The sequence below is a fragment of the Jatropha curcas genome, chromosome 6 (genome assembly GCF_041381405.1).
Source record: "Jatropha curcas cultivar XTBG-Jc1 chromosome 6, XTBG_Jcur_1.0, whole genome shotgun sequence".
NCBI lineage: Eukaryota > Viridiplantae > Streptophyta > Magnoliopsida > Malpighiales > Euphorbiaceae > Jatropha > Jatropha curcas.
Window position 1 is genome coordinate 5,971,899 of NC_143156.1, and position 13,153 is coordinate 5,985,051.

Sequence of the window (13,153 nt, forward strand, 5' to 3'; positions counted from 1 at the left end):
CAATTGGTAGAAGAGAAGAACTCTCATAGTTTTCCTGTTTAACCAATTTACACTCATTGCACTTTGCATTTGGCAGCTGAAAAGTTGAGAAGTTATCCAGGAGAGGTTCATTTAGGAGCAAGATAATGAATTTAAATACCATTTGGTCAAAATAGACGTGTTTGCTTTTTCACTGTTGAAAGCTGAGTTAGGGATCAAGACTCAAGAGTCTTATGGTTGGGAAGATTCTTTTTTGACATTTTCCATAGGTTTGTCTATGTCCTATAAAGATCCCATATGCTTTGGCTGGTAAATTTGATGCATTGATGATGGAGGTTAAACTGGGAAGAGGTAGATCTAGAACCATATGGAAGGAAGTTGTCTCAAAATATTTATTACTTCTTGACGTTAATGGGACTTGGATATGAATAGAATGGAATAGAAACAAAGGAATCATATAGCTGACTCCAACTAGTTTGGGATTAAGGTTTAGTTGTTGTAAAGATGAGGAATATTTGGACCTATAAGGACACCAAATTTCCAATTTATAGTGAATACAAGATATTACACAACAAAAGGTAAATTCTGGTGGTTATTAGTGATGAATAGTCTCTAGAATTGGTCAGTGGATTGGCGTTATAGCTTTTATGTTCTCCGGGTTGTTGCTCTGGTACCAAATGTTGCTGAGGTTAATCTAGTAATGATCATTGATCTTGAAAGAGAGGTCTAATAAAAAAAAATATGGAGAATAATTGGCCATGAGGCCCCCATGACAAGATAACTCAAAGTTAAGAAATGAAGGTTGTGGATTTTTGGTTCAAGCGATGAAAGAAGCCTGTGTCTGAAATTCTTGATCAATTGGAAAAGATTCTTGACAGACTTTGTGCTAGTAGTTTGTTACTTTCTTTTAATTATACCACCAAAAATTGATAAGAAGCTCTTTATCTGCCCCTCTGAATGGGGGAAAACAGAGGGGTAAGAGGAAAGCTCAGAAAAAAATCCTCATTTAGTTGAATGACATATTTGTTGAAGGTCTATATTAGTATATTCTGATAAGAAAATTGTCCTGCTTGGATTTGATGGGCTTCTCTGCTGGTCCTTTTTGTAAGAAAAAAGTGTTTCCTAATGTGTTTGGTGACCTTGGTGCTGCATGCTTGTGGATTTTACTTCCAGGCTTCACGTTCTGAGATGCTTTATCTTGTGACAAGAGTAAAATCTAGTATATGCTTTTCTTTTGAAAGAAAATTATGCTCTATTGAGTAATAAATGCTGTTTGGCTTTGCTTTTGAACTGGTACTATCGTATGTTCGAGGCCACACAGGATGGCTTGGGTAAAAATGCCCCTCTTCACAGTATACATATCTCTTTACTTGCAGTTGGAGAGCTTTTTAGGTCAGTTAATACACCTTATTTCTTTTTCTGAAACAGTTTTTGACCTTTTGCTTATGGACTAATTTAATTTTTGGTATAAGAACATTTGTGTTGAGAAATTTATTCCAGTTTTTGAGGTCAGTTTGTCTCAATTTTATTCATTTCAAGTTTTTGAAAATGTTGTTGAGAGTTGGGAATTCGTCCTAGTCATTTAGGGGCTGGGAAATTGAGAGGCATATGGGAACAAGAACCACTATTGGTCTTTATGAGTTCTTAGACAGATTGTTCAAGGTCTTGTTAATCATGGCTTCAAGAACTAAACAAAATGTTCTATATCAAGTGGACTGGAACATAACCTGCTGATGTGTTGTTACGATTTGAGAGAGAGAGAGAGCAAGCTCTGTCTTTTGTCTCTTTCTTTTATGAAAAGAATTTCTGTCCTTTTATTATTTTGATTATGCCCTCTTATTTGGGTATGTTTAAAACCATAATATCGGGCTTTCATTTGGAGGCTTATTAGGCCACAGTTCACCTTTTGTATTTTAAATAAAAGGTTACCACTTAATTAGTTACTCACAGATAATCATAATTTATTTATATGTTAACTTCACAGTATTGACATGTGTACATTTAATAAGTATAGGTTAGTTCACTTGTAACCTGGAGTTCATGGGTTCAAGCCACATAAACAGCTTTCCTGTGAAAAGAATGGGGAAGGTTGTATGCATCAACCCTCCTCAGATCCCACAAATGTGGGATACTTCATGCACTGGCTCTCTCTTTTTTATATATGTTAAGTAATAAATTTGAGTCATTTTGTGTATTTTTTAATTGTATCCCTAGCCATCACAGTCTAATATGCTTCGATACTGGGACACTGTGATAACAATTTTTAGAATCTTGGTGGTACCCTTTTAATGGCAGGGAGTTTAAGGACCTTATTTTGAAAACTTACATTAATGTTGTTATGCTTCAAGGATTAAAGTTATATGATGTTGATGTTATTAATTTGAAGCAAGCGGACCCCTTCTTGTGGCTCCTTGAGGGATATTTTTATTTTTTAGGATATGAGGTTTGTTTGTAATTGTAAGGCTTATAGTTCATCGGTTCTTTTTTCATTTTTGTTTTGTTAGATGTTTGGGCCTTAGGGATCAGAGCGTGGATGACATGATGGTTTATGATCTAAATAGGCCTAGGAAGAAACCTCTCTCCTCCCTGCCCCCCCCTCCTCTCTCTCTCTCTCTCTCTCTCCCCTTCCTTGTCGCAGATGTCTTCTATGTATGTGAATTATGCTTGCTAGGTGGGTGCTTGAGTGGAGTTCAATCTGATTTGGCATTTGTGAAAAACCTATGGAGTCTGAGAGTTACTTGTAGTGGTAGTTGCCTAAGGAAGTATGCTTTTGAGGAATTCTACCATTTGATGCTCAATTTACTTGGTTAATTTCCAATGAGCTTCATTTTCTCCAACTATAAATGGATTTTTTTTGTTTAAGTGATTTGGAGGATGCTTTGGAGTTACTATTTCGACTTGTGTTTGATAAATTCTTATCACATGAGACGGGCTCATACTTCTCTTGTTTGAGAATGTGGTTTTTTTCATCTTATTTTTGACAGACTGATGGAGGAATGGTGGGAATGATGCTGAATGAAAGGTTGATACGACTTTATGCTTGTGAAATTTAGATTTCTAAAAGTAATTTCGGAATTGAAATGTTAATATTATTGAGGACATCCAAAATCTAAATCAAGAAGTATGGATATCCTTCAGCAAATTGATTAGTTGAATATATTGGAGTAAATAGGATGTAACCAGAAGCTGTTGATTTTCTTTTTTTAGGATTTTCAACAGTGTATTGTTTTTTTATTTTTAAATTTTTTCCTGGTTGAAATTTAAACTAGATAAGAATGTTATACTATGTTGCACAGAAACCGAAACGTGGAAGCGTGGAAACGCGGAAATGGACACGGGAAATGGTATTTTTAAAAATATAGAAAACGGAAACGTGGGGGAAATGCGTAAATATGAAAAGTATAGGGTTTTATTTATAAAATACAAAAAAATAAATTATTATAAACCATTAAATATTTTCAATAACAAGTCAAGTCCAATCAATATTTAATGATATCCAAAAGAATTACAAGTTTCATGCTCATAAAAAATACATGTTTTTTGAATCTATATTTATTTATGTATTTATTTTAATTAAGAAATGAGCTTTTGAGTTTATGGAAACATATTTTGAGAGCGGAAACGCGTTTCCAAATTATTCAATTTACAGAAATGGCCCCGAAACGTTTCCGTGCCGGAAACATTTCTGAAACATAGATGTTTTATGTAGTATTCTTGTTGATTTTCCTGTCTAGGGTGTTCCTTCCTTTTCTTCCTTTTTTTTGCTCCCATGAGAGTCCCTTTATCCTTACGTCTGTTAGATGTGCAAGAAGAGAAAGAGCTCTTACTTGAAAAGCAATTAGCAATCAATCTGGTAAGAGAAACGAAAGAGAAAGAAAGGAAAGTTCTAAATCATCTTAGAAAATGGATTATAAGCTTGTAATGGGAGGAATTCTAGCCTCTATTTGGGCATTGGTTTTGTTTTATAGATTAAGAGGAAAGTACAGTAGAGTTTCCATGAATAACTTTAAAGATGAAATGCTGAAGAGACGTAGAAAAGAAATATGCCTACCTGAGATGGCTGCACACCAGAAGTAATAATTGTTGGTGCTGGTGTTGCTGGTTCAGCTCTTGCTTATGCTCTTGGCAAGGTAAATTTTGTTATTTAGCATTGTATTATCAATCAATCAAACGAGTTTGAGATGAACAAATCTCAATGCATCAGTTCAAGTGCTATTTTTTTTTACTACACTGAAACATAATAGTTTGGATATTAACTGCAGGATGGACGCCGGGTGCATGTAATTGAGAGAGACTTGAATGAGCTTGATAGAATTGTTGGTGAACTGTTGCAGCCCAGCGGGTATCTTAAATTGATTGAGTTGGGTCCTGAAGGTATATGGAAAATTCAGCACATCGGATCTTCTGTAGTTCAGAAATTTATTAGAGTTTCAAATTTTACTCAATTAGTTAATGATGCTGCAGATTGTGTAGAACAGATTGATGCTCAGCAAATTTTTGGATATGCTATTTTCAAGAATGGAAAAAGTAGCAAGCTGGCATATCCTCTGATGGCTTTTCATAATTCAAATGTGGCTGGAAGAAGCTTCCACAACGGACGTTTCATACAAAGAATGCGAGAGAAGCTTCTTGAATTTACCAAAACAGAAAAATACAGTTTTATTCTTGTATTCCATGGCCTTGAATTTCAGTACAGCCGCTTCTCCTTCTTCAACTACTCGCTTTCTAATAATACCAAAACATAACAATAATCTTTTCAAGCTCTACTCTTCTTGTAGAAAATTATTAGTGTTTTCCAAATCAGAAAGTGCCGAAAGTACTGGAGTTACAGAGCAAAATCTTCCTTCTTCGTTTTCTGGTATGCTTATTAAAAATTTTCAGTTCAAAGCTTAAGAAATTTAAATTTAATGGCTTTTAAATCTTATTTTGTATTTTCTTTCTAAAAGGGTCATTATCTTCTACTCTGACACAGCTAGATCTCTTGGATCAACTCACATCCACAACCCCTTCAACAGCTGACACCACTGGTATGTTAATGGATATTTCTTGAATTTAGCATAATAGCTATTTGCAGAAACAAGAAAGCACTGAAATACGAAAATTTTTGGTGATCAGGTTATGAAATTGAAATATGTGATGAAAATTGAAATATGGCAGTTCCCGTAGACTTGCAATAAGGGAGCAGCTTGTGAAATTAGTAGGAGAAAGAGGTGATGATGAAAATTTCAGCATTCCATTAGGTAAAAATCTGAAGAAGGTTAGTCCAAAGTTCTTAACCATTTCACAGAAGAGAAACATTAGAAGACAAGCTTATTTGAATGAAGTTTCTCAAAGGAATGATTCAGTGGTTATTGTCATTTTAGGAATTGCTATCTTAACTGGTTATGTGCAGCTTTTTCCATGATATGTATGTATATATATGCTTAATCATGACCGTTGTAGAGAAATTCTATACTACTCCAACTTGATGTTCTCAGTTTTTGCTTAGCTAATATACTTAATATCATAGTTAGAATAGAACTATAAAGTTATATGAAACTCATTTATAAAATTACAACATCCAAATGGGTCTTATAAGATGTAACTTTTAATTGCAAGTTTCATCTGTTAAACCATGAAATGAAAGAAAATCTGCCATGGTAATGCAGAAATTTCATCCATATATATATGGTTTAAAAAGAAAACATACCAATGATGTAAGGAAAGAGCAAGACAGAAGACGGCATCCCAAGTTCAATAAAAGATAGCAAAGTTGCAATTTCAACTCAGCCCAGTTTGCTCTGCGTTTTGCTTTAACCGGAATACTAGCGTTAGGACGCACGATGGGTGGAGTAATATCAAAAAATAAAATAATTTTTTATAATATCATTTAAAAATAACAAAATTATATAATAAATTGATCGTGAAATGCATTATAAGATTATATTTCATTGAGATAAAAATATGTATTTTTAAGTATCTTGCGAAGTCTTTTACCAAGGTAGATGTGTCAAAAAAGTTAGCATTTCGGGTTTGACACGGTTTTATCTAACATGCTACACAATTATGGTCAATACAAACAAGATACAAAAATTAGGCGGGTTACATGAACACGACAGATGTAACCTGCCTAATATCATAAATGGGAAATGTAAAAAAAAAAAAAAAAAAAAAAAAAAAAAAAAAAAAAAAAAAAAAAAATTGTATGTATATATTATGTTTGAAAAATTAATTGTTGGTCCCGCCGATTCTATTTTGGTTTTTTAATTTTGAATTTTTAATAATTTATGAAACTTTTAGAAATATAAAACACTTTATCTTCTTATAATTGTCCTAAATAATTATTATCACCTCACACTTTCACAGACTTTCACTTAACTCACATATAATGCAAACTGATATATATATATATACATATATATATATATATATATATATACTATGAACAAGACTTCAATTTTAAATAGTTACTTACTAACAAGACTTCACTTATCTCCTCACACTTTCTCCTTCCCTCATTCTCAATCTCTTCGTCCTCCTGGTCCCGGTCGTTCTCCTTAATGTACCGGCGACCATCATTGCTCCCGGTCATTCTCCTTAATGTACCAGCGACCATCTTTGTCAGCAGTCAATGGATGTACACCACATTTGATGATATTAAAATCTGGTATCCTGCTTCCGTCGTTATCTATGGCATAGGATTTGAAGGAGGCCTGCCTCAAATGATATTTGGACATAAATACATTAGACTCGCACCACAAGACAACGTGTTCTGATTGGAGGGTCATGCCATCTTTGTTAGAGAAATATTGCCTCAACTGGTATTTGGACTCGGCAGTAAATACATCAAGTGTCACCGTATTCAGTTATAAACCGGCAATCACATTGAATGTCCGAAAGTGGAGCATTATTGCCTTGGCATGACACAACAGCGCAAAAAGCGCAAACCAGCAATTTAGGACTGTAACCTGCCTCGAGCGATAATGATAATGAAGATCCAGTACTTTGATAGCTGAACCAATTTGGGACTTCAGTCCCAGGTATGCACAACCTAACTTCACATAGATCTTCGCAATCAGATGGATCTTCTCATCATCAAATTCCTGTACAAAAAGAAAAAAAATTATAACACAATTGAGAAGGGTACGGAGAGAGAGAGAGAGAGAGCAAGGGAGAGTAGAGACCTGATGAGACAAAAATGCTTTTATACTTCGCATTTTTAGATATGCTTCATTCACAATTTTATCGCACGCATTTGGAACCAGATTGAAGCAATTAGCAAAGTTGAACCACCCTATAAAATCTCCATACCCTTTGTCACCTTCGGTGAATAACATTGGTAATGATTCAAGAGAACTGCAGCTAGGCATATTCACAAGTTCTAACCCAGATGGAAGCTGTGGCACACGTTGAAGGTTCTTGCAATTACTTAAATTTAGTATAGTCAGGTTAGTAAGTCCTTTGATGGTTACTGGCAAGCTCCTGAAATCATTGCTTGATAAATTTAACTCTCTCAAGGACACTGAGAAGCCAAGACTCTTGGGAATTTCTTTTATACCGCAGTTCATTAGCTGAAGCTCTTGTAGACTCGTCAATGCTCCCAGAGAAGGCAATGTCATACATACATATCCTGAATAACCTAAATCTACTAGGTTTTGCAAGCGGTATATGGAGGATAGTAGTTCCTTTATACCGCTAAAAGTGGTATCTATCCTCTTCAAAGATTCTAAATTCCCCAAGTCTTCAGGCAATCTTTTGAGGCGTGGACATTCTCTAAGAAGCAAACTTTCAAGAGACTTGATATTGCATATGCTTTTTGGAAGTCTTGCCAGTTTTGAGCATCCGCTAAGATCAAGCAGTTGGAGAGATCTTATCTTACCGATACCGCTTGCTAGGCTATTGAGGCTTGTGCAGGATACCAAGTCCAATTTAACAAGTTGGAACTGGCGTCTAATTGATGGGGGCACTTCTATTGCAGTTCCGCTTAAATTTAACCTTTTTGTAACTGGTGGAATCTCCGGAAACCTTGTGATTTTTTTGCAATTGCGGAGAGATAGACATTCAAGTCTTGTTAATTGGAGGCAGCCTGGGAAACTACTGATAAGTTTACACTCATTTAGATTCAGATGAGTAATCTTTGTGCAAAATCCAATAGATGAGGGAACTTCAACCAAACTTGTGCAACCTTAGAAATTGACAAACTCAAGATTTGGAGCTTCAGACAAGTTTGGGATACTGATTAGGTACAGAGTAGCTAAAACGCACTAGATTTTCAAGAAGCTGTAAAGAAAACGAAGAAAAAAAAGGCAATATTTGGTTTTGGTACATCGGAAAATCTTAAAGGGAAGAGACTGCAAGGTTTGGAGTTTGAACCCTTCATGACCTCCTGCACTGCGAAGCAAATGCTGACCTACTGGTCCAGTAAATATTATATAAAAAAAAATTAACAAAGGTTAACTACATTTGTTATAGAACTAAATACCTTAACTCCACTCCAAATTTGTCTAAATCTGCTATGAGGCATTTCCAGTTCAACAAGATTTCTTGGATTAAAACTCGCAGGCAAAGATTCCAGTGGGTATTGCTCCCAGTGGAGACACCTTATCTGGTCAGAAAGAAAACTGGGGCCTCCAGGGAGCTGCACGTTGATTCTGCAGGAGAAAGGATTATAGAATTTAAGGATTCTAAGTTTATTCATCCCTTCAAAAGCACGAGCAGATAAATGTACAGCTGGAATTTTGGACATATTTACTGAGATGCCTTCTATTGTATCTGTCATCTGATCACCAAAAACAAAAGAACATAAGAGCTTCACATATAAATATCATAATCATTATCAACTTAAAACAATGAACATCAAATTTTTGTTCATGTTTATGCTTGAATATCTGCTGTTAGTTTGAATGATAAAAGGTTTTCTTTGGTAACAGAAAAACCACCATCATACAAATAATAAACAAAACCCAGGATAAGACAAGGCAAAAAGGAAACAGCATTGTGAATCCTATGATAATTGCAAAACATAGAGCCAGTATGCCTAGCAAAACACGACGCTGCAGAGGAACAACATCAAAAGCAGGAACAGCACAGTCCCCCTGACCAGGAAAAAAAAGAAAAGAAAGAAAAAGTCTCAAAGGAATATAAATGCAAAGGCCATAATGGACTTCATTTCTAAAAGTCCTCCTTTTGTTTTTGTCATTTAAAAACAAGATAAACTAAAGTACTGGAAAAATAAAGATCAATTGATGCTTTTGCTTCTTACTGGAATCCTCAGCCCGCGACGTTCATCCGACGTTTTAGTTAACATTCCATGGATATCCCCACCAATATACAACCTGCTAGAATCATTAGAAGAAATATCCTTGCCCATTTCTTGGAGCAAATCAAGCATCCCTATACCATTGTTCGAACCAATAGTTATAAGGGACTTCTCCTGGAGAATGGATATCCCAACTGATGCATCAAAACCACAACCATTTAATATATTTTCTACACGATCTCTACACTTTCCTTTAAAAAAGCAAGCAATATCCAGAAAAATTCTCTTCTCATTCAGATCTAGCCCATCATAACTGATTCTCAGGATTGGATTAATGTCACTGTGGAAATAATATTGCAGTTTATTTAAAATTGTTTCTCATTCTATTGGACTTCTGTTATATAACAGCTAATGGATGGCGCCAAGCATATTCTGTTGCTCTTTTTGATAGCTTCATAAACCCATCAATGGGATGATTTTGTTTAAAGGCATCTTGGCTGATGAGTTGAAGAGCTTCATCATCAGTTAAATTTTTAACCTCATTTATAAATTCTCCTCGACTTGCACTTCTAAGCAACTTCCTTTCTCTGCTTGTTAGAATAATTCTACTTCCTGCACCGTACCAATTACACTGTCCAATTAGCTGCGTTATTTGGCGTTCATCATTCACATCATCAAGGACAATGAGAACCTTTCTTTTCCGAAGCCTTCTGAAAATGAAAGACTGTGAAACAAAGGGGCTGTCGTATCTTCAATTTGTCATCCTCTAATATTTCATGAAGTATTTGATCTCGTGCATCAGTTACTGTACCATCTATATATATATATACACGAAAGCTGAAACAAGATAAGATTCAACGCTCTCTCTTTGTCCAACTTTCTATTTTTCTCTTTTTAGGAATTTTTGAAATTTTTCCGTGGTGATTGGACAATATTTTAGCTAATATTTTCCTATAAATTATCTATATTAAATTATTTAAATTGTTGAACTTTATATATATAAAATAATAATAATTATCCAAATTGTATTTGAGTTGTATTTAAATACAGCTGCAACAAAATTTATCCATGGTATTTGAGTTGTATTTAAATATGACTAGATCAAATACGTTCTATTGCTGTTTATCTTATCTTTGTAGCTAGCTAGGATTTTCTATTGTTCTGCATTACCTTGGTTTAATCCATATTTAATATTTTTTAGCAGGAAGTGGTAAAGAAGATGATGTCAGCTTATCTCAATGCTCTCACACTAGAAACCAAGACAAAGCTTCAATGGATGCGTCTTCTCTTCATCTCCTTTAAAAAACGAGTGAGTTGATTTTATGGATTTTTGAAATTTTATTTTATTTTCAAATCGCGTTTTGCTTAACCGAATTAATTTCACCTCATAACATTTCGCATTATATATCAGAAAAAATAAATCATGTGTTGAAGGTTTGATGATTGGCCGTGGAAGTGAGATCTTAATCAAGTTGGTTGCCTCTTGCTACTAATTGAAACTACTTTTCACTAAATCAATTCCTTTCTTTCGTCAATTGCTGGGTTGTAGGTAAGGGTGGCCATATTACGGTTTCGGGAACCGGAACCGTCGGTTCGAACCGGTCCCGAACCGTAACCGGAACCGGTCCGAACCGGAACCGGAACCGGAGATTTTCGGTTCAGTTCCGGTTCCAGATTTCTGGAATCGAAACCGGCAGTTCCACAAAACCGGTCGGAACCGGATTGGAACCGCCGGTTCTCCGGCCGGTTAGAACCGGCGGTTCTAGCAGTTATAAACTGTCAGTTGTGTTTTTTTTTTTTTTTAATTTTGTTGTGAAATCTTTTAATTACCCCTCCCAACAGCCATAAACGGCTACATAACGGCTAGTTTCAAGGGTATTTTTGGAAAAATAATTTTTTGGATTTATTATAAATACCTCATTTCATTTACAAATTCATCACAAAAAAATCTATACTCTCTCTAGTTACTCTCTCTACAATATACTACACTCTACTCTATATTATTCTTCTCTACTCTACAATTTCTCTTATTAAGTTATTATTCTCTCTAATTTTTTTTATTCAATTTTCCAAATTATATCTTATTATCATATAATGGCAAGTGGAGGAAACTCAAATTCAGGTAAGGGCAAGGGAAAGATTGGAGAAACACAATATTCATCTATCCCTACAAACGACATCTATGATTTCACTCCCAACCAATTTAATTTTGAGGGATATCCAAATGAAATTTTGGAAATTTCAACTCAAGAATCTGAATTTAATGAGCAATTACAAGAAGAGGAAGAGCAAGAGCAACGAGCAACGAGCACAAATTGTTGGAAGAGCAAGACAAAGTTCTGACATATTCGCCATTCATTTCACGAAAAAATTCAAAGGTGAGAAAATGTACGATTTAATTTGTAATTATTGTGGAAAATCTTATAAATTTAAACAAGCGGGCGGCTATGGATCATTTTGGAAGCATTTGGAGACAAAACATCCAACAAAAATAGGAGTTGATCGGTCTCAAACACAAATTTCCGGGTACGCATCTTCTAACCTTTCTTTATTTCAATATTCTGAAAAAAATACAAAAAGAAGAATTAGCAAAAATGATTTCTATGGAACATTTAGCTTTTAGTTTTGGTGAAAAAGTAGGTTTTAATAATTATTGTCAAAAAGCTTTAAATCATTTTGCCAAAAGAGTGCCAAGAAATACTGTAAAACGAACTATTATTTCTTTATATAATAAAGGAAAAAAAGAGTTAGAGCTTTTATTTTCTCAAATGAAAATTCGTGTTTCAATTTGTTGTGATATTTGGAGTGATCATTGACAAATGCATTCTTATATGGGCATTACATGTCATTGGATTGATGATAATTGGAAAATTCAAAAAAGAATTATTGCATTTCGTGTTTTTGATGATAAACATACTGCAAATAATATTTATAGAATAATTGTTTCAATTTTAGATGAATATAAGTTGACAAAAAAAATTTTTTCAATTTCATTTGATAATGCTTCTGCTAATACTAAATCAATTATTGAACTTAAAAATATTTGTGAACCAAATATTGGTGGAAAATTTTTTCATATAAGATGTGCATGCCATGTTTTAAATTTATGTGTACAAGATGGTTTAAAAATTCTTGAATCTTTTATTTCTTCAATTAAAAAAGCTATTTCATATTTATGGGGACATCCCCAAGTGATGAAAAATTGGGCTAAATTTTGTAAAGAAAATAATAAAAGATCAAAACGTTTTCCAAGGGATGTCCCAACTCGTTGGAATTCAACATATGAATTACTAAACGAGTCTTTTTCTTATAAAAAATTATTATGCTTTTTTGTTACTAATAATATTGAAGATATTAATTTATATCTACAAAATTGGGATATTTGTGCAAAAATTTTAGATATTTTAAAAATTTTTAATGATGCTACCTATAAATTTAGTGGGGTTTATTATCCCACATCTCATTTATTTTTACCTATGTGTATTAATATTGTTAGTGCTTTTCAAGAATTTGAAAATGATTGTATATTAAAAGATTGTATTTTTTCAATGAAAAAAATGGTTATCTTATTTTAAAAATATACCACCCATTTATCTTGTTGCTATTGTATTTGATCCTAGATGTAAAATTGATGTTTTATGTGAATATTTGACTATTTATTATGAAGTATTAAATCTTGATATAGAAGATAATGTTAATATAAATATAGTATTGCATGAAGTTAAACAAAATATTATGCAATTATATAATGAATTTGTTCAATTTTCTAGTTCATCTACTTCTAATTCTTCTCAATCTAATATTCAACAATTTCCAACACAAAAGGTAAGTGGTGTTGGTGTTGCTCAACAAGTTTTACTACAAAGATAAAAAAGACCAAGGGAATCCAGTTCTTTTTCTGAATTTGATAATTATCTAACCACTTCTTTTGAGTTT

The 13,153-nt window shown here is 33.8% G+C and overlaps 1 protein-coding gene and 1 pseudogene across 2 annotated transcripts; one reads left to right on the top strand and one right to left on the bottom strand.

The window, feature by feature from the left end:
* The first annotated feature begins 42 nt into the window (after nt 1-42).
* LOC149495408 (uncharacterized) lies at nt 43-5,455 on the top strand. 2 transcript variants are annotated; one of them, XM_089722628.1, is made up of 6 exons: nt 43-4,109; nt 4,242-4,353; nt 4,444-4,669; nt 4,758-4,837; nt 4,926-5,006; nt 5,095-5,323. In XM_089722628.1, exons 3-6 carry the CDS (start codon nt 4,530-4,532, stop codon nt 5,124-5,126), a joined length of 333 nt encoding a protein of 110 aa, XP_089578754.1. In that variant the 5' UTR covers nt 43-4,109; nt 4,242-4,353; nt 4,444-4,529; the 3' UTR covers nt 5,127-5,323. The 2 variants fall into 2 exon arrangements, with proteins under 2 accessions (XP_089578754.1, XP_089578755.1); XM_089722629.1 differs by having other exon boundaries at nt 4,444-4,837; nt 4,926-5,018; nt 5,130-5,455.
* Nucleotides 5,456-5,675: 220 nt separating this feature from the next.
* LOC149495409 (disease resistance-like protein DSC1) lies at nt 5,676-9,328 on the bottom strand (annotated as a pseudogene).
* Nucleotides 9,329-13,153: the final 3,825 nt, after the last annotated feature.